Below are 25,289 nucleotides of genomic sequence, written 5' to 3' on the forward strand. Positions count from 1 at the left end.
TTGGAGTGATTTTGGGGATAATTTTAGGTTAATTTTAGGGTGATTTTGAGGTGATTTTGGGGCTGAATTTGGGATAATTTTAGGGTGATTGTGGGATGGTTTTAGGGTGATTTCAGTGTAACTTTAAAGTGATTTTGGGATGATTTTAGGGGGATTTTGTGGATTTTTGGGTTTCCTGGGTGGATTTTGGGATTCAGGGAAAAATCCTGGAAATTGTTCACCCCAAACTCACCTTTTATCCCCATTTTTTCCCATTTTTTCCCATTTTTTCCCATTTTTTCCCTTTTTTTCCCCAGAAAAACAGACCAGTGGCCCCAAAAACTGATCATGCAGTTGATCCCACAGCAGCTCCTGGTGAGATTTGGGGGATTTTTGGGGATTTTGGGGTTTTTTCTGTGGGATTTGTGGTTTTTTTTATAGGATTTGGGGTTTTTTTTCTGTGGGATTTGAGATTTTTTTTATGTGAGATTTGGAGGGATTTTGTGGGATTTGTCTTTTTTTTTGGGTGGGATTTGATTTTTTTTTTTAAATGGGATTTGGGTTTTTCTGTAGGATTTGGGTTTTTTTGGGTGGGATTTGGGGTTTTTCTGTAGGATTTAGCTCCTTTTTGGGTGGGATTTGGGGTTTTTTTTTTAGGTAATTTTGTGGGATTTGGGTTTTTCTTACGGGATTTGGCTTTTTTTGGTGGGATTTTGGAGTTTTTTTATGGGATTCGTGTTTTTTTCCCTTGGATTTTGGGTTTTTTCTCTGCGATTTGGGGGTTTTTTTGTGGGATTTGGGTTTTTTCTCTGGGATTTGGGATTTTTTTCTGCAATTTCATTTTTTTTTCCTCTGGGATTTGGATTTTCCGGGGTTTTTTTTGGGGAATTTCAGGGTTTTTTATGGGATTTTTGGCTGGTTTTTTATGGAATGTGAGGTTTTCCTTTTGGGATTTGTGTTTTTCTCTGGAATTTTGGGGTTTTTATGGGATTTTTGAGTGGTTTTTTTGGAATATGAGTTTTTTCCTCTGGGATTTGGGTTTTTTCCTCTGCAGTTTGGGTTTTTCTCTGGGATTTTGGGGTTTTCCTGTGGAATTTTGGTGTTTTTAGTGGGATTTTTGGCTGGTTTTTTTGGGGAATATGAGTTTTTTTCTCTAGGATTTGAGATTTTTCTCTGCAATTTGGGGTTTTTTTCTTTGGGATTTGGTTTTTTTTTCTGGGATTTTGGGTTTATTTCTCCGGAATTTTGGTTTTTCTATGTGATTTTGGTGTTTTTAGTGGGATTTTTGGCAGGTTTTTGGGGGGAATACGAGTTTTTTTTCCCTGGAATTTGTTTTTTTCCCTGGAATTTTGGGTTTTTCTCTGGGATTTAGGATTTCCTGACCCATTTTTTTGTCCCCCCAGACCACCCTGGGTCCTCTTTTCCGAAATTCCAGGATGGTTCAGTTCCACTTCACCAACAAAGACCTCGAGTCGCTCAAGGGACTCTATAGGATCATGGGAAACGGATTTGTAAGACCCCAAAATCAGCCCCAAAATTGTCCCAAAATCAGCCCAAAATCACCCCCAAATCGTCCTAAAATCAGCCCAAAATCAGCCCCAAAATTGTCCTAAAATCAGCCTAAAATCAGCCCCAAATCACCCCAAAAATCAGCCCCAAAATTAACCCTAAAATCAGCCCAAATCACCCCAAAATTGCCCCAAAATCAGCCTGAAAACCATCCCAAAGTCAGCCCAAAATCAGCCCCAAAATTATCTGAAAATAATCCCAAAATCAGCCCCAAAATTGTCCTGAAATCGTTCAAAAAATCATCCCAAAATCAGCCCCAAAATTGTCCTAAAATCAGTCCAAAATTGCCCCAAAACCACCCCGAAATGACCTTGAAATCACCCCAAAATCACCCCAAAATTGTCCTAAAATCAGCCCCAAACCATCCCAAAGTCAGCCCAAAATCAGCCCCAAAATTATCTGAAAATAATCCCAAAATCAGCCCAAAATCGTCCTAAAATCAGCCCAAAATCGCCCCAAAATCAGCCCCAAATCACCCCAAAAATCACCCTTAAATCGGCTCCAAATCAGCCCAAAATTGCCCCAAAATTATCTGAAAATAATCCCAAAATCAGCCCCAAAATTGTCCTAAAATCAGCCCCAAAATCAGCCCAAAATTACCTTGAAATCACCCCAAAATCACCCTAAAATCAGCCCAAAATCAGCCCCAAAATCGTCCCAAAATCAGCCCAAAATTGTCCTAAAATCAGCCCCAAAATCAACCCTAAAATCAGCCCAAATCACCCCAAAATTGCCCCAAAATCAGCCTGAAAACCATCCCAAAGTCAGCCCAAAGTCAGCCCCAAAATTATCTGAAAATAATCCCAAATCATTCCCAAAATTGTCCTGAAATCGTTCAAAAAATCATCCCAAAATCAGCCCCAAAATCACCCCAAAAATCACCCTTAAATCAGCTCAAAATCAGCCCCAAAATTGTCCTAAAATCAGTCCAAAATCAGCCCCAAAATCAGCCCAAAATTACCTTGAAATCACCCTAAAATCACCCCAAAATCGTCCTAAAATCATCCCAAAATCAGCCCCAAAATTGTCCTAAAATCAGCCCAAAATCAACCCCAAGATCAGCCCCAAAATCAGCCTGAAAACCATCCCAAAGTCAGCCCAAAATCAGCCCCAAAATTATCTGAAAATAATCCCAAAATCAGCCCCAAAATTGTCCTAAAATCAGCCCAAAATCGTCCTAAAATCAGCCCAAAATCAGCCCCAAAATCACCCCCAAAATCACCCTTAAATCGGCTCAAAATTAGCCCCAAAATCACCCCAAAATCACCCCAAAATTAGCCAAAAATAATCCCAAAATCACCCCAAAATTATCCCCAAAATTACCCTGAAAATCATCCCCAAAATCATCCCAAACTCATCCCCAAATCCCCAAAATCCCAAATCCCTCAAATCCCCAAACCCCTAAATCCTAAAATCTCAAATCCTCAAACCCAAATACACAAAGTCCCCAATCCCTAAAAACCTAAATCCCCAAATCCCAAAACCCCAAATCTCCAAACACCAGAACACCAAATCCCCAAATCCCTAAAACCCCAAATCCCCAAATCTCCAAATCCCAAATACTCAAAATCCCAAATCCCCAAATCCATATTTCCCCATATTTTTCCCAGGTTTTCCCCATATTTCCCCCATATCCCTAACATGTTTTTCCCATGTCCCTAACATGTTTTCCCGTGTTTTCCCGTGTCCCAGGCAGGCTGTGTCCATTTCCCCCACACTGCCCCGTGTGTCCCAAACCCCAAAATCCTAAATCCTCAAATCCCAAACCTCAAATCCCCAAAACTCCAAAACCAAAATCCCAAATCCCCAATCCCCAAATCCTCAAATCCCCTAAATCCTAAAATCTCAAATCCCCAAACCCCAAACACTCAAAATCCCAAATCCCCAATTCCCCAAATCTTGAAATCCCCAAACCCAAATCCTCAAATCCCCAAATCCCCAAAACCCCAAATCCCCAAAATCCCAAATACCTCAAATCCCCAAAACCCTAAATCCTAAACCCCAAACCCCCAAATCTCTAAACCCCAAATCCCCAAAACTCCAAATCCCCAAAACCCCAAACCCTAAATCCCCAAATCTCCAAATCCCAAATCCTTGTAATTTCCCATATTTCCCCCATATTTCCCCCATGTCCCTAACATGTTTTTCCCGTGTTTTCCCGTGTTTTCCCGTGTCCCAGGCGGGCTGTGTCCATTTCCCCCACACGGCCCCGTGCGAGGTTCGGGTTCTGATGCTTCTCTACTCGTCCAAGAAGAAGATCTTTATGGGGTTGATCCCATATGACCAGAGTGGCTTCGTCAACGGGATCCGCCAGGTCATCACCAACCACAAACAGGTGCAGCAGCACAAGATGGACCAGCAGAGAGGGGTGAGAGTCCTGAAATATCCCAAAAAATATCCTAAATAACCCCAAAAACTGCCCAGAAATCATATAGAACCCATAGAACCTATAGAAACCCCACAGAGATCCTATAAACCCTATAGAGATCCCATAGAGATCCCATCGAGCCCCAGGTGATCACCAACCACAAGCAGGTGCAGCAGCACAAGATGGACCAGCAGAGAGGGGTGAGAGTCCTAAAATTATCCTAAAATAATCCTAAAATATCCCTAAAACATCCTAAAAACTGCCCTGGAATCATAGATATCCTATAGACCCTATAAACCTATAGAGATCCTATAGAAACCCCATAGAGCCCCAGGTGATCACCAACCACAAACAGGTGCAGCAGCACAAGATGGACCAGCAGAGAGGGGTGAGAGTCCTAAAAAAAACCCCAAAAAAATCCTAAAAAATATCCTAAAAACACCCTGAAATCATAGCGATCCCATAGAAACCCCATAGAGATCCTATAAACCCTATAGAAACCCCATAGAGCCCCAGGTGATCAGCAACCACAAGCAGGTGCAGCAGCACAAGATGGACCAGCAGAGAGGGGTGAGAGTCCTAAAAAATATCCTAAAATAATCCTAAAAACTGCCCCGAAATCAGGGAAATCCTATAAATCCTATAAACCTATAGAGATCCTATAGAAACCCCATAGAAACCCCATAGAGCCCCAGGTGATCACCAACCACAGACAGGTGCAGCAGCACAAGATGGACCAGCAGAGAGGGGTGAGAGTCCCAAAAAATATCCTAAATAATCCTAAATAACCCCAAAAACTGCCCCGAAATCAGGGAAATCCTATAAACCCTATAAACCTCATAGAGATCCTATAAACCCCATAGAAACCCCATAGAGCCCCAGGTGATCACCAACCACAAGCAGGTGCAGCAGCACAAGATGGACCAGCAGAGAGGGGTGAGAGTCCTAAAAAAAACCCCAAAAAAATCCTAAAAATTATCCTAAAAACACCCTGAAATCATAGCGATCCCATAGAAACCCCATAGAGATCCTATAAACCCTATAGAGATCCCATAGAGCCCCAGGTCATCACCAACCACAGACAGGTGCAGCAGCACAAGATGGACCAGCAGAGAGGGGTGAGAGTCCCAAAAAATATCCTAAAATAATCCTAAAAACCCCCAAACAAAACCAAAACCAAAACCAAAACCAAAAACCCCAAAAACCCCACAACCCCAACACCAACCACAACACACACACAAAACCACAAAAACCCCAAAAAACCAAAAAACCAAAAACCCAAAAACCAAAAACCCCAACAAAACCAAACCCAAAACCAAAAAAACTGCCCCAAAATCCTATAGATCCTAAAAACCCCATAGAGATCCCATAGAGATCCTATAAACCCCATAGAAACCCCATAGAGCCCCAGGTGATCACCAACCACAAACAGGTGCAGCAGCACAAGATGGACCAGCAGAGAGGGGTGAGAGTCCCAAAAAATATCCTAAAATAATCCTAAATAAACCCAAAAACTGCCCCGAAATCAGGGAAATCCTATAAACCCCACAGAGATCCTATAAACCCCATAGAAACCCCATAGAAACCCCATAGAGCCCCAGGTGATCACCAACCACAGACAGGTGCAGCAGCACAAGATGGACCAGCAGAGAGGGGTGAGAGTCCCAAAAAATATCCTAAAATATCCCAAAAAATATCCCAAAAACTGCCCCGAAATACCTCAAAGACACCCTAAAACAAACCCCAAAAATACCCTAAAATTACCCCAAAAGAGAGCTCAAAAATAGTCCCAAAAATACCCCAAAATAATCCCAAAAATGACCCCCAAAACCAGCAGCTGAGCTGAGCTGGGAGAGAGAAAAACCCCCAAAATTACCCTAAAATAACCCTAAAAACATCCCAAAAATAATCCCAAAATGACCCCAAAAAAATCCTCCCAAAAAATCCCAAAATACCTCAAAATAACCCCAAAGCAGCCCTAAAACCATCCCAAAAACCATCCCAAAACCACCCCAAAATCACCCTAAAATCATCCCAAAACCACCCCAAAAGCACCCTAAAACCACCCAAAAACCCCAAATAACCCCAAAACCCCCCGAAAAAAACCCAAATAACCCCAAAACCACCCGAAAAAACCCCCAAAACCATCCCAAATAACCCCAAAATCACCCATAAACCACCCCAAAAAACCCCAAATAACCCCAAAAACCATCCCAAAAAAAACCCCCTTTTTTGGGATGGTTTTAGGGCTGTTTTGGGGTTATTTTGAGGTATTTTGGGATTTTTTGGGGGAATTTTTTTGGGGTCATTTTGGGATTATTTTAGGATGTTTTTAGGGTTATTTTAGGGTAATTTTTGGGGTTTTTCTCTCCCCAGCTCAGCTGCTGGTTTTTGGGGTTATTTTTGGGGTATTTTGGGGTATTTTTGGGGTTATTTTTATGCTGTTTTTGGGATTTTTTTGGGGTGATTTTGGGATTATTTTGGGGTAATTTTTAGGATGTTTTTGGGGATATTTTGGGGTAATTTTTAGGATGTTTTGAGGTTATTTTTGAGCTGGTTTTAGGATTTTTTGGGGTATTTTTGAGGTTTTTTTGGCTATTTTTGGGGTTATTTCTATGCCGTTTTTGGGGTTTTTTTGGGATTTTTTTGCGTTTATTTTGGGATTTTTTTGGGATGTTTTTAGGATGTTTTTGGGGTTATTTTGGGGTAATTTTTGGGGTTTTTCTCTCTTCCAGCTCAGTTCAGCCGCTGGTTTTTGGGGTCATTTTTGGGGTATTTCTGGCTATTTTTGGGGTTATTTTTACGCTGGTTTTGGGATTTTTTTGGGGTAATTTTTGGGTGTTTTTGGGGTAATTTTTGGGTCATTTTTTGGCTATTTTTGGGGTAATTTTTGGGATGTTTTTAGGGTTTTTTTGGGGTAATTTTTGGGGTTTTTCTCTCTCCCAGCTCAGCTCAGCTGCTGGTTTTTGGGTTATTTTTGGGGTATTTTTGAGCTTTTTTGGCTATTTTTGGGGTTATTTCTATGCCGGTTTTGGGTTTTTTTTGGGATTTTTTTGCGTTTTTTTTGTGATTATTTTGGGATGTTTTTAGGATGTTTTTGGGGTTATTTTGGGGTCATTTTTGGGGTTTTTCTCTCTCCCAGCTCAGCTCCGCCGCTGGTTTTTGGGGTTATTTTTGGGGTATTTTTGAGCTTTTTTTTGGCTATTTTTGGGAATTTTTTGGGGATTTTTTTGCAATTATTTTAGGATTATTTTTGGGATGTTTTTAGGATGTTTTTGGGGATATTTTGGGGTAATTTTTGGGATGTTTTGAGGTTATTTTTGAGCTGGTTTTAGGGGTTTTTTGGGGTATTTTTGAGGTTTTTTTGGCTATTTTTGGGGTTATTTCTATGCCATTTTTGGGATTTTTTTGCATTTATTTTGGGATTTTTTGGGGATGTTTTTAGGATGTTTTTGGGATGGTTTTGGGGTAATTTTTGGGGTTTTTTTCTCTCTCCCAGCTCAGCTCAGCTGCTGGTTTTTGGGGTCATTTTTGGGGTATTTTTGAGCTTTTTTGGGCTATTTTTGGGGTTATTTTGGCTGTTTTTGGGGTGATTTTGGGATTATTTTTGGGATTTTTTAGGATGTTTTTGGGGATATTTTGGGGTAATTTTTGGGATGTTTTGAGGTTATTTTTGAGCTGGTTTTAGGGGTTTTTTGGGGTATTTTTGAGGTTTTTTTGGCTATTTTTGGGATTTTTTGGGGAATTTTTTTGGCAATTTTTTTGCGATCATTTTGGGATGTTTTTAGGATGTTTTTGGGATGTTTTTGGGGTAATTTTTGGGGTTTTTCTCTCCCCAGCTCAGCTCAGCTGCTGTCCCTGGAGCTCCTCAGTTTCTCCCCAAACAGAACCTCCAGGGCACTGCAGGGGTTCAGCAGCAGGTAATTTTGGGGTTTTTTTTGGGATTTTTATGGGATTTTTATGGGATTTGGGGTTTTTTGTGGGATTTCAGGGTTTTTTGTGGGATTTTGGGGTGTTTTTGTGGGATTTTGGGGTGTTTTTTGTGGGATTTAAGGTGGTTTTTTTGGTGAGATTTGGGTTTTCTTGAAATGGGATTTGGGGTTTTTTATGGGATTTTTGTGGGATTTGGGTTTTTTGTGGGATTTTGGGGTGTTTTTTGTGGGATTTTGGGTGGTTTTTATGGGATTTAATGTGGTTTTTATGGGATTTAAGGTGGTTTTTGTGGGTTTTTTTGGTGGGATTTGGGTTTTTTTTTGAATGGGATTTGGGGTTTTTTATGGGATTTTTATGGGTTTTGGGGTTTTTTGTGGGATTTTAGGGTTTTTAATGGGATTTTAGGGTGGTTTTTATGGGACTTAAAGTGGTTTTTGTGGCTTTTTTTAAAATGGGATTTGAGTTTTTTAATGGGATTTTTAGGGGATTTTGGCTTTTTAATGGGATTTTTATGGGATTTGGGGTTTTGGTGGGATTTGGGTTTTTTTGTGGGATTTGGAGATTTTTTTAACGGGATTTTGGGGTTTTCTTTGTTGGGATTTGGGTTTATTTTGTGGGATTTTGGTTTTTTTAGGGGATTTTGGGGTTTTTTTCTGGGATTTTGGGGTTTTTTAATGGGCTTTAAAGTGGTTTTTGTGGGTTTTTTGGTGGGATTTGGGGTTTTTAATGGGATTTTTATGGGATTTGGGGGTTTTTGTGGGATTTGGGGTTTTTTTCTGGGATTTTGGGGTTAGTTTCTGGAATTTTGGGGTAGTTTTTATGGGATTTGGGGTTTTTTGGTGGGATTTTGGGGTTCTTTTATGGGATTTGTGGTGGTTTTTGTGAGATTTGGGGATTTTTTAAATGGGATTTTAGGGATTTTTTGGTGTGATTTGTGGTTTTATTGGGATTTTGGGGTTTTTTATGGGATTTGGGGATTTTTTAATGGGATTTTGGGGTTTTTTTAATGGGATTTGGGGATTTTTTAATGGGATTTTGGGGTTTTTTTAATGGGATTTGGGGTTTTATTTGGTGGGACTTGGGGATTTTTTGGTGGGGTTTTGGGTGTTTTTTATGGGATTTTGGGTTTTTTTTTTTTGGGATTTCTTTCGGTTTATGGGATTTGCATGTTTTTCTGTGGGTTTTGGGTTTATTTGATGGGATTTTGGGGCTCCCTGACCCCAAATTTTGCCCCAAATTTCCCCCCAGGTGAGCCCAGGACTGACCCAGGTTGGCATCATGGAGGAGCAGCAGCGACAGCAGAGCCTGGTGAGGAATTTTGGGGGAATTTTTGGGAATTTTGGGAAATTTTGGGGGAATTTGGGGGAATTTTGGGGGAATTCTGGGGAATTTTCAGGGAATTTTCAGGAATTTTGGACGATTTTGGGGAATTTTTGGGATTTTTTGGGGGAATTTTGGGGGAATTTGGGGCAATTTTGGGAGATCTTGGGGAAATTTGGGGGATTTTTTGGGGATTTTGGGGAAATTTTGGGGAATTTTGAGGGAATTTTGTAGGATTTTGGGGGATTTTTGGGCTTTTTTGAGGGAACTTTGGGGAATTTTTTGGCAATTTGGGGGGAATTTTGGGAGATCTTTGGGAAATTTGGTGAGAATTTTTGGGAATTTTGGGATTTTTTGGGGAATTTGGGAGGATTTTGGGGAATTTTTGGGATTTTTTTTGGGGAATTTTGGGGAATTTGGAGGAATTTGGGGGAATTTGGGAGAATTTTGGGGAATTTGGGGGAATTTTGGGATTTTTTGGGGAATTTGGGGGAATTTTGAGGAATCTTTGGGATTTTTTTTGGAAATTTTGCAGAATTTTGAGGGAATTTTCAGGAATTTTGGAGGATTTGGGGGATTTTTGGGATTTTTTTGGGGTGAATTTGGGCTATTTTTAGGGTGGATTTTGGGATGAATTTGGGCTATTTTTAGGGTGAATTTAGGGTGGATTTTGGACTATTTTTAGGGTAGTTTTTGGGCTGAATTTGGGCTGTTTTTGGGGTGGATTTTGGGCTGAATTTGGGCTATTTTTAGGGTGGATTTGAGCTATTTTAGGGTGGATTTTGGGCTTGATTTGGGCTGAATTTGAGCTATTTTAGGGTGGATTTTGGGCTATTTTTGGGTGAATTTGGGCTATTTTTAGGGTGGATTTTGGGTGGTTTTAGGGTGGTTTTTGGGCTATTTTAGGGTGGATTTTGGGCTGAATTTGGGCTATTTTTAGGGCGAATTTTGGGTGGTTTTAGGGTGAATTTTGGGTGGTTTTAGGGCGGATTTTGGGTGGTTTTAGGGCAAATTTTGGGAGGTTTTAGGGCGCATTTCGGGTTGTTTTTCCGCCCTTCTCACGCCCCGTTTAACCCTTTCCTCCCCAGCTGCAGCTCCGCGCTCAGCAGCAGCCCCAACCCCCCTCTGCCCCCCCCGCGGCCCCCCAGCCCCCCCAGCCCCCCCCAAACCCCCCAGCCCCCCAGCCGGGACCCCCCCAGCCCCCCCAGGCCGCGGGGGGAGCTCTGCTGAGACCCCAAAATCCTGGAGCCAATCCGCAGCTCCGCAGCCTCCTGCTGAGTCAGCAACCGGTGAGTTAAAAATACCTGAAAAATTCAAAAATTATCCCAAAAATATCCCAAAATTATCCCAAAAATATCCCAAAAATATCCCAAAATTATCCCAAAAATATCCCAAAAATATCCCAAAAATATCCCAGAAAATATCCTGAAAATACACCAAAAATACACCAAAAATAATCCAAAAATAACTCAAAAATACACCAAAAATGACCCCAAAATACACCAAAAATACACCAAAAATAATCCAAAAATAACCCAAAAATACACCAAAAATAACCCAAAAATACACCAAAAATGACCCAAAAATGACCCAAAAGTACACCAAAAATGGACCCCAAAATTATCCCAAAAATGTCCCAAAAATGACCCCAAAATCCTGGAGCCAATCCGCAGCTCAGGAGCTCCTGCTGAGTCAGCAACCGGTGAGTTAAAATCCCAAAAAAACCCAAAAAATACCCCAAAAAATATCCCAAAAATACCCTCAAAACACCCCAGAAAATATCCTGAAAATACCCTAAATATATACCAAAAATAATCTAGAAATAACCCAAAAGTACACCAAAAATGGATCCAAAAATTACCCCAAAAATAACCCAAAATTACCCCAAAATCCTGGAGCCAATCCGCAGCTCCGCAGCCTCCTGCTGAGTCAGCAACCGGTGAGTCAAAAATACCTGAAAAAAACCCAAAATTATCCCAAAAGTATCCCAAAATTATCCCAAAAATATCCCAAAAATATCCCAAAATTATCCCAAAAATATCCCAAAAATATCCCAGAAAATATCCTGAAAATACACCAAAAATACACCAAAAATAATCCAAAAATAACTCAAAAATACACCAAAAATGACCCCAAAATACACCAAAAATACACCAAAAATAATCCAAAAATAACCCAAAAATACACCAAAAATAACCCAAAAATACACCAAAAATGACCCAAAAATGACCCAAAAGTACACCAAAAATGGACCCCAAAATTATCCCAAAAATGTCCCAAAAATGACCCCAAAATCCTGGAGCCAATCCGCAGCTCCGCAGCCTCCTGCTGAGTCAGCAACCGGTGAGTTAAAAATACCTGAAAAACCCCAAAATTATCCCAAAAATAACCCAAAAATGGGCCTGAAAATACCCCAAAGCACCCCAGAAAATATCCTAAAAATACACCAAAAATACACGAAAAATAATCCAAAAATAACCCAAAAATAACCCAAAAATACACCAAAAATAATCCAAAAATACCCCAAAAATGACCCCAAAATCCTGGAGCCAATCCGCAGCTCCGCAGCCTCCTGCTGAGTCAGCAACCGGTGAGTAAAAAATACCTGAAAATACCCCAAAACTATCCCAAAAGTATCCCAAAATTATCCCAAAAATATCCCAAAATTATCCCAAAAATATCCCAAAAATATCCCAAAAATATCCCAAAAATATCCCAAAATTATCCCAAAATTATCCCAAAATTATCCCAAAATTATCCCAAAAATATCCCAGAAAATATCCTGAAAATACACCAAAAATACACCAAAAATAACCCAAAAATAACCCAAAAATAACCCAAAAATAACCCAAAAATACACCAAAAATGACCCAAAAGTACACCAAAAATGGACCCCAAAATTATCCCAAAAATGTCCCAAAAATGACCCCAAAATCCTGGAGCCAATCCGCAGCTCCGCAGCCTCCTGCTGAGTCAGCAACCGGTGAGTTCAAATCCTAAAAAAACCCCAAAAAATATCCCAAAAATACCCCAAAAATATCCCAGAAAATATCCTAAAAATACACCAAAAATACACCAAAAATAACCCAAAAATACACCAAAATAATCAAAAAATAACTCAAAAATACACCAAAATAATCCAAAAATAACCCAAAAATACACCAAAAATAGACCCAAAAATAACCCAAAAATACACCAAAAATACACCAAAAACAATCCAAAATTACACCAAAAATGACCCAAAAATGACCCAAAAGTACACCAAAAATGGACCCCAAAATTATCCCAAAAATACCCCAAAAATGACCCCAAAATCCTGGAGCCAGTCTGCAGCTCAGGAGCTCCTGCTGAGTCAGCAACCGGTGAGTTAAAAATACCTGAAAAACCCCAAAACTATCCCAAAATTATCCCAAAAATATCCCAGAAAATATCCTGAAAATACACCGAAAATACACCAAAAATAATCCAAAAATAACCCAAAAATAACCCAAAAATACACCAAAAATAACCCAAAAATACACCAAAAATGACCCAAAAATAATCCAAAAGTACACCAAAAATGGACCCCAAAATTATCCCAAAAATACCCCAAAAATGACCCCAAAATCCTGGAGCCAATCCGCAGCTCCGCAGCCTCCTGCTGAGTCAGCAACCGGTGAGTTAAAATCCCAAAAAAACCCAAAAAATATCCCAAAATTACCCCAAAATTATCCCAAAATTATCCCAAAATTATCCCAAAAATATCCCAAAAATATCCCAAAAATACCCCAAAAATGAGCCTGAAAATACCCCAAAGCACTCTAGAAAATATGCTGAAAATACCCTAATAATAACCCAAAAGTAAACCAAAAATGGACCCAAAAATGACCCCAAATATACCCAAAAAATAACCCAAAATAACCTCAAAAATGACCAAAAAAACTCTTGAAAATAACCCAAAATTACTCCAAAAATAACCCAAAAATGTCCCAAAAATAACCCCAAAATCCTGGAGCCAATCCGCAGCTGAGGAGCTCCTGCTGAGTCAGCAACTGGTGAGTTAAAATCCTAAAAAATACCTGAAAATATCCTAAAAATGACCCCAAAATGAGCCTGAAAATGGCCTGAAAACTCCCCAAAAAACCCTGAAAATACACCAAAAATGATCCCTGAAATAACCCAAAAAAACCTCAAAAATACCTGAAAATGACACCAAAAATACCAAAAAAACCCCCCAAAAATGGCCCAAAAAACTCCTGAAAAAACCCTGAAAATACTCCAAAAAATGACCTCAAAAATGGTCAAAAAAACCCTTGAAAATAACCCAAAATTACTCCAAAAATAACCCAAAATTGTCCCAAAAATACCCCAAAATTGACCCCAAAATCCTGGAGCCAATCCGCAGCTCCAGAGCCTCCTGCTGAGTCAGCAACAGGTGAGTCAAAAATACCTGAAAAACCCCAAAAATATCCCAAAAAATATCCCAAAAATACCCCAAAACACCCCAGAAAATATTCTGAAAATACCCTAAATATGTACCAAAAATAATCCAAAAATAACCAAAAAATAATCCAAAAATGGACCCAAAAATTACCCCAAAAAAAGCCCAAAAATACCCCAAAATTATCCCCCAAAACCCCAGAAAATATCACAAAAATACCCCAAAAATTACTCTGAAATGAACCTAAAAATGACTCAAAATTTTTGGGGATTTTTGGTGAATTTTCAGGGGATTTTTGTGGAATTTTATGGGAATTTTTTTGGGGATTTTTTTGGGGGAATTTGGGGATTTTGGGAGGAATTTGGGGAATTTTGGGGAATTTTGGGGATTTTTGGGGGATTTTTGTGGAATTTTATGGGAATTTTATTTGGGGAATTTTATGGAATTTTTATTTTTGTGGGATTTTTGGGGATTTTGGGGGGATTTTTTGGGGATTTTATGGGGATTTTTTTTGGATTTTTGGGAATTTTTGGGGATATTTTGGGGATTTTTGGGGATTTTCACGTAATTTTTTTGGGATTTTGAGTAATTCGGGGGATTTTGGGGGAATTTTGTGCAATTTTGGCAATTTGGGGGAATTTTTGGTGAATTTTTTGATAATTTTTGTGGGATTTTTTGTGAATTCTTGGGGGATTTTGGGGAATTTTTGGGATTGTTGACAGAATTTCGGGAATTTTTATGGATTTTTTGGGATTTTGGGGAATTTTCGTGCGATTTTGACGAATTTTGGGGGAATTTTTGGTGAATTTTTTGATAATTTTTGTGAGATTTTTTGTGGATTTTTTGGGAATTTTGTGGAATTTGGGGGATTTTGGGGAATTTTGGGGGAATTTTTTGGGAATTTTGAGGAATTTTCATCAATTTTGGGAATTTTGTGGGATTTTCAGTGAATTTTTGGGGGATTTTGTGGAATTTTATGGGATTTTTTGGGCGATTTTTGGCAGAATTTCGGAGGGATTTTTGTGGGATTTTTGAGGGATTTTGGGGGAATTTTCAGTTAATTTTTGTGGAATTTTGGGGAATTTTTGGGGTTTTTTGGGGGGATTTTTGTGGAATTTTATGGGAATTTTTTGGGATTTTTGGCGGAATTTCGGGGGGATTTTTGTGCAATTTTTGCGGGATTTTTGGGGAATTTTTTGGGTATTTTGGGGAACTTTATGGGATTTGGGGGGTATTTTTGTGGAATTTTTTTGGAAATTTTTTTGGCGATTGTTGGCAGAATTTCGGGGGAATTTTATGGGATTTTTTGGGAATTTGGGATTTTGGGAATTTTTGTGCGATTTTTGACGAATTTTGGGAATTTTTTGATCATTTTTGTGGATTTTTGTGGGATTTTTGGTGGAATTTCGGGGATTTTTGGGGAATTTTTAGGATTTTTGGGAATTTGGGGGGAATTTTCGTGCGATTTTTGACGAATTTTCGGGGAATTTTTGGGCGAATTTTTTTGAATTTTCGGGGGATATTGGGGGACATTTTGAGGAATTTGGGGGGAATTTTTGGGCGAATTTTTTTGAATTTTCAGGGGATTTTGGGGGACATTTTGAGGAATTTTTTGGGAATTTTTCGGTCAATTTTTTTACAATTTTTTTCGGATTTTCGGGAATTTTTGGGGATAATTTCAGGCTAATTTTGGGGATGTTTGGGGTGGGTTTCCTCCCCCCCTGACCCCCTTTTTTCCCCCCCCCAGCCGCAGGGCGCAGTTCCTCCCCCAGCCCAGCCTCTGCACCACCTGCAGCCTCCGCCAGGGGGCGCCCAGCCGCTGCCCCTCCCCCACCAGGGCTTGCCGCTGCTCCACCCTCCCCCCCCCGGGGCTGGGCAACCCCCCTGGCCGGGACAGCTGGGGACACCCCGGGGAGCTCCTCTGGCCGGTGAGTCACCCCAAAAAACCCCAAAAAATAGTCTGGAAATAGCCCAGAAACACCTAGAAAAATAGCCCAAAAATAGCCCAAAAATGGTCCAAAAATAGCCCTGGGAGCCCCAAAAATAGCCCAAAAATAGCCTGAAATACCTCAAAAAATGACCCCAAAAGTAGCCTTGGGAACACCAAAAATAGCCCTGAAATACCCCAAAAAATAGTCAAAAAATAGCCCAAAGGTAGCCTTGGGAACACCAAAAATATCCCAAAAATAGCCCCAGAAATGCCCTGAAAATACCCCAAAAATAGCCCCTGGGAACCCCAAAAATAGCTCTGAAATAGTCCAAAAAATGATCCAAAACCAACCCTGGGAACACCAAAAATATCCCAAAAGTAGCCCAAAATAGCCCCAGAAATGCCCTGAAAATACCCCCAAAATACCCAAAAATGACCCAAAAATTGCCCCAAAAATAGCCCAAAATAGCCCAAATTCCCCCCTGGCTGGGACAGCTGGGGACACCCCGGGGAGCTCCTCTGGCGGGTGAGTCACCCCAAAAAACCCCAAAAAATGACCCAAAAATAGCCCAGAAACACCCAGAAAAATACCTGAAAAAATGCCCCAAAAATAGCCTGAAATAGCCCAAAAATAGCCCCAAAAATAGCCCCAAAAATAGCCCCAAAAATAGCCTTGGGAACACCAAAAATAGCCCCAAAAATAGCCCTGGGAACACCAAAAAATAGCCCAAAAATAGCCTGAAAATACCCCAAAAATAGTGCAAAATATAGCCCAAAAATAGCCCTGGGAACCCCAAAAAATACAATAAAAATACCCAAAAAATGTCCCAAAAATAGCCCAAAAATGCCCCAAAACAGCCCTGGGAACCCAAAATTCCCCCCTGGCTGGGACAGCTGGGGACACCCCGGGGAGCTCCTCTGGCCGGTGAGTCACCCCAGAAAAACCCCAAAAAATTACCCAAAAATAGCCCAGAAACACCCACAAAAATACCCGAGAAAATTGCCTAAAAATAGCCCTGGGAACACCAAAAAATACCCCAAAAATAGCCTGAAAATACCCCCAAAAATGACCCCAAAAGTAGCCCTGAAAACACCAAAAATAGCCCTGAAATACCCCAAAAAATGGTCAAAAAATAGCCCAAAGGTAGCCTTGGGAACACTGAAAATAGCCCAAAAATGCCCCAAAAATAGCCCAAAATAGCCCAAATTCCCCCCTGGTCGGGACAGCTGGGGACACCCCGGGGAACTCCTCTGGCTGGTGAGTCACCCCAAAAAACCCCAAAAAATGACCCAAAAATAGCCTGAAAATAGCCTGAAATATACCCGAGAAAATGCCCCAAAAATAGCCTTGGGAACCCCAAAAAATACCCCAAAAATAGCCTGAAAATACCCCCAAAAATGACCCCAAAAGTAGCCCTGGGAACACCAAAAATAGCCCTGAAATACCCCAAAAATAGTGCAAAAAATAGCCCCAAAATAGCCAAAAATATACCCAAAAAATTGCCCCAAAAATAGCCCAAAATAGCCCAAATTCCCCCCTGGCTGGGACAGCTGGGGACACCCCGGGGAGCTCCTCTGGCCGGTGAGTCACCCCAAAAAACCCCAAAAAATGACCCAAAAATAGCCCAGAAACACCAAAAAAATACCCTAAAAAATGCCCCAAAAATAGCCCAAAATAGCCCTGGGAACCCCAAAACCACCTTTAGGACCCATAAAATCACTTTTAGGACCCCAAAATCCCCTTTAGGACCCCAAATCCACCTTTGGGACCCCAAAAAAACATCCCTGGGACCCCAAAATCACCTTTAGGACCCCCAAACCCCCCCTGGGATCCCAAAAATCCCCTCAGGACCTCAAAAAACATCCCTGGGACCCCAAAATCACCCCTGGGACCCCCAAATCCACCCCTGGGACCCCAAAATCCCCCTCAGGACCCCAAAAACATCCCTGGGACCCCAAAATCACTTTTAGGACCCCAAAATTCCCTCTAGGACCCCAAAATCACCTTTGGGACCCCAAAATCCCCTTTAGGACCCCAAAAAACATCCCTGAGACCCCAAAAATCATCCCTGGGACCCCAAAATCCCACTCAGGACCCCCAAAAACATCCCTGGGACCCCAAAAATCACTTTTAGGACCCCAAAATCCCCTTTAGGACCCCAAATCCACCCCTGGGATCCCACAGAATCACCCTTGGCTTCCCCAAAATCCCCCTCAGGACCCCAAAAAACATCCCTGGGACCCCAAAAATCACTCCTGAGACCCCCAAAAAAAAACCCTGGGACCCCAAAATCACTTTTAGGACTCCAAAACCCCCTCTAGGACCCCCAAATCCACCCTGGGACCCCAAAATCCCCTTTAGGACCCCCAAACCCCACCCTGGGACCCCAAAAAACCATCCCTGGGACCCCAAAAATCCCTTTTAGGACCCCAAAAATCACTTTTAGGACCCCCGGGTGGTTTTTGGGGTCTCCCTGACCTTCCTGTTTTTCCCTTTTTAGGGCAAATGCTGCTCCCGCCTGGGCCGAGGGGTCCTGTGCCTGCCCCGGGGGGATTGCAGCCTGTGCAGACCCCCAGCGTGATGGAGGAGGACATCCTGATGGACCTCATCTAGGGCAGCCCGAAATCCCAAAAAAAACCCCAAAAAAATCCCCAAAATATAGCCTGAAATATGAGCAAAAAATGGCGGAAAATGGAAAATCCGAAATACAGAAAAAACCCCAAATCAGGGTCTGCAGAGCCCCAGGGGGATGAGGAGATCCTGATGGATCTCATCTAGGGCACCCTGAATTCCCCAAAATCCCAAAAAAAACCCCAAAAAAATCCCAAAAATATAGCCTGAAATATGAGCAAAAAACGGCGGAAAATGGAAAATCCGAAATACAGAAAAAACCCCAAATCAGGGTCTGCAGAGCCCCAGGGGGATGGAGGAGGACATCCTGATGGACCTCATCTAGAGCATCCCGAAAAACCCAAAATCCCAAAAAAAACCCCAAAAAAATCCCAAAAATATAACCCAAAATATGCCCTAAAAACAGTGAGAAACGGAGTGTCTGAAATACAGAAAAAACCCCAAATCAGGGTCTGCAGAGCCCCAGGGGGATGGAGGAGGACATCCTGATGGATCTCATCTAGGGCACCCCGAAAAACCCCAAAATCCCAAAAAAAACCCCAAAAAAATCCCCCAAAAAATCCCAAAATTATAGCCCAAAATATGCCCTAAAAATGGCGAAAAACGGAATATCCGAAATATCCCAAAACCAACCCAAATCAGGGTCTGCAGAGCCCCAGGGGGATGGAGGAGGAGATCCTGATGGATCTCATCTAGAGCAACCCAAAATCCCCAAAAATCCCAAAAAAACCCCAAAAAAATCCCAAAATTATAGCCCAAAATATGAGCAAAAAACGGTGAAAAATGGAATATTCGAAATACCCCAAAAACCCCAAAATACCTGAAAACATGACTGGAACCCCAAAATTTGGGTTTGTGGGGAAAAAGTTGGGTGGGAGAATCCCAAAATTTGGGGAGAATCCTTGGGATCCCAAAATATCCCAAAAAAAACCCCAAAATTCGCCCAGAGATGCCAAAATATCCCCAAAAAAACCCCAAATTCCCCCAGAAAAACCCAAAATCCTCCAGAAAAACCCAAAATATCACAAAAAACCCCAAAATATCCCAAAAAAACCCCAAAATCCCCCAGAAAAACCCAAAATATCCACAGGGATCCCAAAATATCCTCCAAAATCCCCAAAATATCCCCTAAAAATACCCAAAATATCCCCAAAAAAACCCAAAATATCCCAAAAAAACCCCAAATTCCCCCAGAAAAACCCAAAATATCCACAGGGATCCCAAAATATCCTCCAAAATCCCCAAAATATCCGAAAAAAACCCCAAAATCCCCCAGAAAAACCCAAAATATCCACAGGGATCCCAAAATATCCCCAAAAAACCCCAAAATATCCCCCAAAAAAACCCCAAAATCCCCCCAGAAGACCCCAAAAAAATCCCAAAAACCCCCAAAATTGCCACAGAGATCCCAAAATATCCCAAAAAAACCCCAAAATTGCCACAGAGATCCCAAAATATCCCCAAAAAACCCCAAAATGGCCACAGAGACCCCAAAATATCCCCAAAATCCCCCAAATTCTTTTCCCCTTTTTTTTTTGGTTTTGCTGAATAAAAAAATGAAATTTTTGCACTTCAGCCAGGTGGTGAAAACTGGGAGTTTTGGGGAATTTTGGGGAATTTTTGGGAATTTTTGGGGGATTTTGGGGAATTTTTGGGGGATTTTGGGGAATTTTGGGGAATTTTTGGGGGATTTTGGGGAAATTTGGGGAATTTTGGGGATTTGGGGGGAATTTTGGGAGAAATTTTGGGGAATTTTGGGGATTTTGGGGAATTTTTGGGGAATTTTGGGGAATTTTGGGGAATTTTGGGGAATTTTTGGGGGATTTTGGGGAATTTTTGGGGAATTTTGGGGAATTTTTTGGGGATTTTGGGGAATTTGGGGAGTTTTTGGGAATTTTTGGGGGATTTTGGGGAATTTTGGGGAATTTTGGGGAATTTTTGGGGGATTTTGGGGGATTTTGGGGATTTGGGGAATTTTTTTGGGAATTGTGGTCACTTTGGGGTCACTCTAGGGTCACTGTGAGGTCACTGTGAGGTCATTTTAGGGTCACAGTGAGGTCACTTTTGGGGTCACAATGAGGTCACAATGAGGTCATTTTAGGGTCACATTGGGGTCACTATGGGGTCACTTTTAGGGTCACAAAGAGGTCACTAAGTGGTATGAGGTCACTATGGGGTCACTTTTGGGGTCAAAGTGAGGTCACAGTGTGGTCACTCTGGGGTCACTATAGGGTCACTATGAGGTCACTTTTGGGGTCACTATGAGGTCACTACAGGGTCACAGTAAGGTCACTATGGGGTCATTATGGGGTCACTTTTGGGGTCACAGTAAGGTCACTATGGGGTCACAGTGAGGTCACAGTGAGGTCACAGTGAGGTCACAGTGAGGTCACTATGAGGTCACAGTAAGTTCACAAAGGGGTCACTATTGGGTCACTATGGGGTCACCATAAGTTCATTTTAGGGTCACAGTGAGGTCACAATGAGGTCACTACAGGGTCACAATGATGTCACTATGGGGTCACAGTAAGGTCACTAAGAGGTCACTATTTGGTCACTATGGAGTCACTTTTGGGGTCAGTATGTGGTCACAAAGAGGTCACAATGAAGTCACTCTGGGGTCACTATGAGGTCACAATGAGGTCACTGTGGGGTCACAAATAGGTCATTTTGGGGTCACTATGAGGTCACTGATGTCACTTTGGGTCATTTTTGGGTCACTGTGAGGTCACTTTGAGGTCACTATGGGGTCACAATGAGGTCACTATGGGGTCATTTTAGGGTCACATTGGGTCACTCTGGGGTCACAATAAGGTCATTTTAGGGTCACTATGAAGTCACTATGAGGTCACTATTTGGTCACTATAAGGGTCACAATGAGGTCACTTTTGGGGTCACAATGGGGTCATTTTTTGGTCACTGAGGTCACTATGGGGTCACAGTGAGGTCACTATGAGGTCACTTTTAGGGTCACTATGAGGTCACTGTGGGATCACAATGAGGTCATTTTTTGGTCACTATGAGGTCACTATTTGGTCACTATAGGGTGATCTGAGGTGACTATGGGGTCACTATGAGGTCACTATGGAGTCACTTTTGGGGTCACTATGAGGTCACTATGGGTTCACTATAGGGTCACTCTGGGGTCACTCTGGGGTCGCAGTGAGGTCACTGTGGGGGTCACAAATAGGTCATTTTGGGGTCACTGTGGTGTCACTGAGGTCTCTATGAGGTCCCTTTGGGGTCACTCTGGGGTCACTGTAAGTTCACAAAAAGGGGTCACTATTGGGTCACTATGGGGTCACTTTTGGGGTCAAAGTGAGGTCACAGTGTGGTCACTCTGGGGCCACTATAGGGTCACTCTGGGATCGCTATAGGGTCACTATGAGGTCACTTTTGGGGTCACTTTGAGGTCACTATGGGGTCACAGTAAGGTCACTATGGGGTCACTATGGGGTCATTATGAGGTCACTCTGCAGTCACAGTGAGGTCACTAAGAGGTCACTATGGGGTCACTTTTGGGGTCACTTTGGGGTCACAGTGAGGTCACTATGAGGTCACTGCAGGGTCACAATGAGGTCACTATGGGGTCACAGTAAGGTCACTAAGAGGTCACTATTTGGTCACTATGGAGTCACTTTTGGGGTCACTATGTGGTCACAAAGAGGTCACAATGAAGTCACTACGTGGTCACTGTGGGGTCACAATGAGGTCACTATGAGGTCACAATGAGGTCACTGTGGGGTCACAAATAGGTCATTTTGGGGTCACTATGAGGTCACTGATGTCACTTTGGGTCATTTTTGGGTCACTGTGAGGTCACTTTGAGGTCACTCTGGGGTCATTTTAGGGTCACTATTGGGTCACAATGGGGTCACAATAAGGTCATTTTAGGGTCACTATGAGGTCACTATTTGGTCATTGTGAGGGTCACAATGAGGTCACTTTTGGGGTCACTATTGGGTCACAATGGGGTCACAATAAGGTCATTTTAGGGTCACTATTTGGTCACTATGGAGTCACTTTTGGGGTCACAATGAGGGCACTAAGTGGTATGAGGTCACTATGGGGTCACTATAGGGTCACTCTGGGGTCACTATGGGGTCACAATGAGGTCACTGTGGGGTCACAAATAGGTCATTTTGGGGTCACTATGGGGTCACAATGGGGTCACTATGAGGTCAGTATATGTTCACAAAGGGGTCACTATGGGGTCACTTTTGGGGTCACAGTGGGGTCACAGTGAGGTCACTGTGAGGTCACAATGAGGTCACTATGGGGTCACTATGAGGTCACTGTGGGATCACAATGAGGTCACTATTTGGTCACTCTGGGTCACAAAGAGGTCACTATGGGGTCACTGTAAGGTCATTTTAGGGTCACTGTGAGGTCACTATAAGGGTCACAATGAGGTCACTTTTGGGGTCACTATTGGGTCACTGTGGGGTCACTATGAGGTCATTTTTGGGTCGCTATGAGGTCACTATTTGGTCACTTTGGGGTCACTACGGGGAGTTAGGTCACTATGAGGTCACTCTGGGATCACTATAGGGTCACTCTGGGGTCACAGTGAGGTCACTATGAGGTCACTTTTGGGGTCACTCTGAGGTCACTTTTGGGGTCACTCTGAGGTCACTTATAGGTCACAAAGTGGTCACTATGAGGTCACAATGGGGTCACTATGAGGTCACAATTAGGTCACTATACGGTCTCTGTTAGGTCACAAATAGGTCACTATTGGGTCACTCTGGGGTCACAATAAGGTCATTTTAGGGTCACTATTTGGTCACTATGAGGTCACTATAAGGGTCACAAAGGGGTCACTATGAGGTCACTGTGGGATCACAATGAGGTCATTTTTTGGTCACTATGAGGTCACTATGAGGTCACTATGAGGTCACTATAAGGGTCACAATGAGGTCACTTTTGGGGTCACTATTGGGTCACTCTGGGGTCACAATAAGGTCATTTTAGGGTCACTGGTCACTATGAGGTCACTATAAGGGTCACTATGAGGTCACTATAAGGTCACAAAGGGGTCGCTATTTGGTCACTATAGGGTCACTTTTGGGGTCACAATGAGGTCACTAAGTGGTATGAGGTCACTACGTGGTCACTATAGGGTCACTCTGGGGTCACTATGGGGTCACAATGAGGTCACTGTGGGGTCACAAATAGGTCATTTTGGGGTCACTGTGGGGTCACTATGAGGTCAGTATATGTTCACAAAGAGGTCACTATGGGGTCACTTTTGGGGTCACAGTGGGGTCACAGTGAGGTCACTGTGAGGTCACAAAGAGGTCACAATGAGGTCACTATGAGGTCACTGTGGGATCACAATGAGGTCACTATTTGGTCACTCTGGTGTCACAAAGAGGTCACTATGGGGTCACTGTAAGGTCATTTTAGGGTCACTATGAGGTCACTGTGGGATCACAATGAGGTCATTTTTGGGTCGCTATGAGGTCACTATTTGGTCACTTTGGGGTCACTACGGGGAGTAAGGTCACTATGAGGTCACTCTGGGATCACTATAGGGTCACTCGGGTCACAGTGAGGTCACTATGGAGTCACTTTTGGGGTCACTCTGAGGTCACTTTTGGGGTCACTATGAGGTCACTTATAGGTCACAAAGTGGTCACTATGAGGTCACAATTAAGTCACTATACAGTCACTGTAAGGTCACAAAGAGGTCACTATTGGGTCACAATGGGGTCACAATAAGGTCATTTTAGGGTCACTATTTGGTCACTATAAGGGTCACTAAAAGGTCACAAAGGGGTCACTATTTGGTCACTAGAGAGTCCCTTTTGGGGTCACAATGAGGTCACTAAGTGGTATGAGGTCACTATGGGGTCACTATAGGGTCACTCTGGAGTCACAATGGGGTCACAATGAGGTCACTGTGGGGTCACAAATAGGTCACTATGGGGTCACAATGGGGTCACTATGGGGTCACTATGAGGTCAGTATATGTTCACAAAGAGGTCACTTTTGCGGTCACTATGGGGTCACTATGAGGTCACTGTGGGATCACAATGAGGTCACTATTTGGTCACTCTGGGGTCACAAAGAGGTCACTCTGGGGTCACTGTAAGGTCATTTTAGGGTCACTGTGAGGTCAGTTTTGGGGTCACTATTGGGTCACTGTGGGGTCACTATGAGGTCACTCTGGGATCACAGTGAGGTCACTATGAGGTCACTTTTGGGGTCACTATGAGGTCACTTATGGGTCACAAAGTGGTCACTATGAGGTCACTGTGGGATCACTATGAGGTCACAATTAGGTCAGTATACGGTCACTGTAAGGTCACAAAGAGGTCACTATTGGGTCACTCTGGAGTCACAATAAGGTCATTTTAGGGTCACTGTGAGGTCACTATGAGGTCACTATAAGGGTCACAATGAGGTCACTATAAGGTCACAAAGGGGTCACTCTGGGGTCACTCTGGAGTCACAATGGGGTCACAATGAGGTCACTATGAGGTCACTATAAGGGTCACAAAGTGGTCACTATGAGGTCACTGTGGGATCACAATGAGGTCATTTTTTGGTCACTATGAGGTCACTATGGGGTCACTATAGGGTGATCTGAGGTGACTATGGGGTCACTATGAGGTCACTATGGAGTCACTTTTGGGGTCACTATGAGGTCACAAAGAGGTAACTCTGAGGTGATTTTGGGGTCACAATGAGGTCACTGTGGGGGTCACAAATAGGTCATTTTGGGGTCACTGTGGTGTCACTGAGGTCTCTATGGGGTCCCTCTGGGGTCACTCTGGGGTCACTGTAAGTTCACAAAGGGGTCACTATGGGATCACTATGGGGTCACTTTTGGGGTCAAAGTGAGGTCACTGTGAGGTCACTATGCGGTCACAGTGTGGTCACTCTGGGGTCACTATAGGGTCACTATGAGGTTACCCTTGGGGTCACTTTGAGGTCACTACGGGGTCACAGTAAGGTCACTATGGGGTCACTATGGGGTCATTATGGGGTCACTTTTGGGGTCACAGTAAGGTCACTATGAGGTCACTCTGGGATCACTATGGGGTCACTCTGCGGTCACTCTGAGGTCACAGTAAGTTCACAAAGAGGTCACTATTTGGTCACTATGGGGTTACTTTTGTGGTCACTTTGG

At 42.5% G+C, this 25,289-nt stretch overlaps 1 protein-coding gene across 1 annotated transcript in view; it reads left to right on the forward strand.

Moving 5' to 3' along the window:
- MED25 (mediator complex subunit 25) overlaps positions 1-18,952 on the forward strand; it is a 49,140-nt gene extending 30,188 nt beyond the window's left edge. The window contains exons 14-22 of the mRNA XM_085045395.1: positions 297-354; positions 1,383-1,490; positions 3,728-3,916; positions 7,756-7,836; positions 9,098-9,157; positions 10,258-10,458; positions 15,337-15,517; positions 18,021-18,124; positions 18,290-18,952. Coding sequence (XP_084901521.1) covers positions 297-354; positions 1,383-1,490; positions 3,728-3,916; positions 7,756-7,836; positions 9,098-9,157; positions 10,258-10,458; positions 15,337-15,517; positions 18,021-18,124; positions 18,290-18,298 — 991 coding nt within the window. The 3' untranslated portion in view covers positions 18,299-18,952. The remainder of the gene's footprint in view (positions 1-296; positions 355-1,382; positions 1,491-3,727; positions 3,917-7,755; positions 7,837-9,097; positions 9,158-10,257; positions 10,459-15,336; positions 15,518-18,020; positions 18,125-18,289) is intronic.
- The last annotated feature ends 6,337 nt before the right edge of the window (positions 18,953-25,289 follow it).

This window comes from Lichenostomus cassidix, unplaced genomic scaffold, assembly GCF_008360975.1.
Source record: "Lichenostomus cassidix isolate B80296 unplaced genomic scaffold, HeHo_3.0 HiC_scaffold_38, whole genome shotgun sequence".
Lineage (NCBI taxonomy): Eukaryota > Metazoa > Chordata > Aves > Passeriformes > Meliphagidae > Lichenostomus > Lichenostomus cassidix.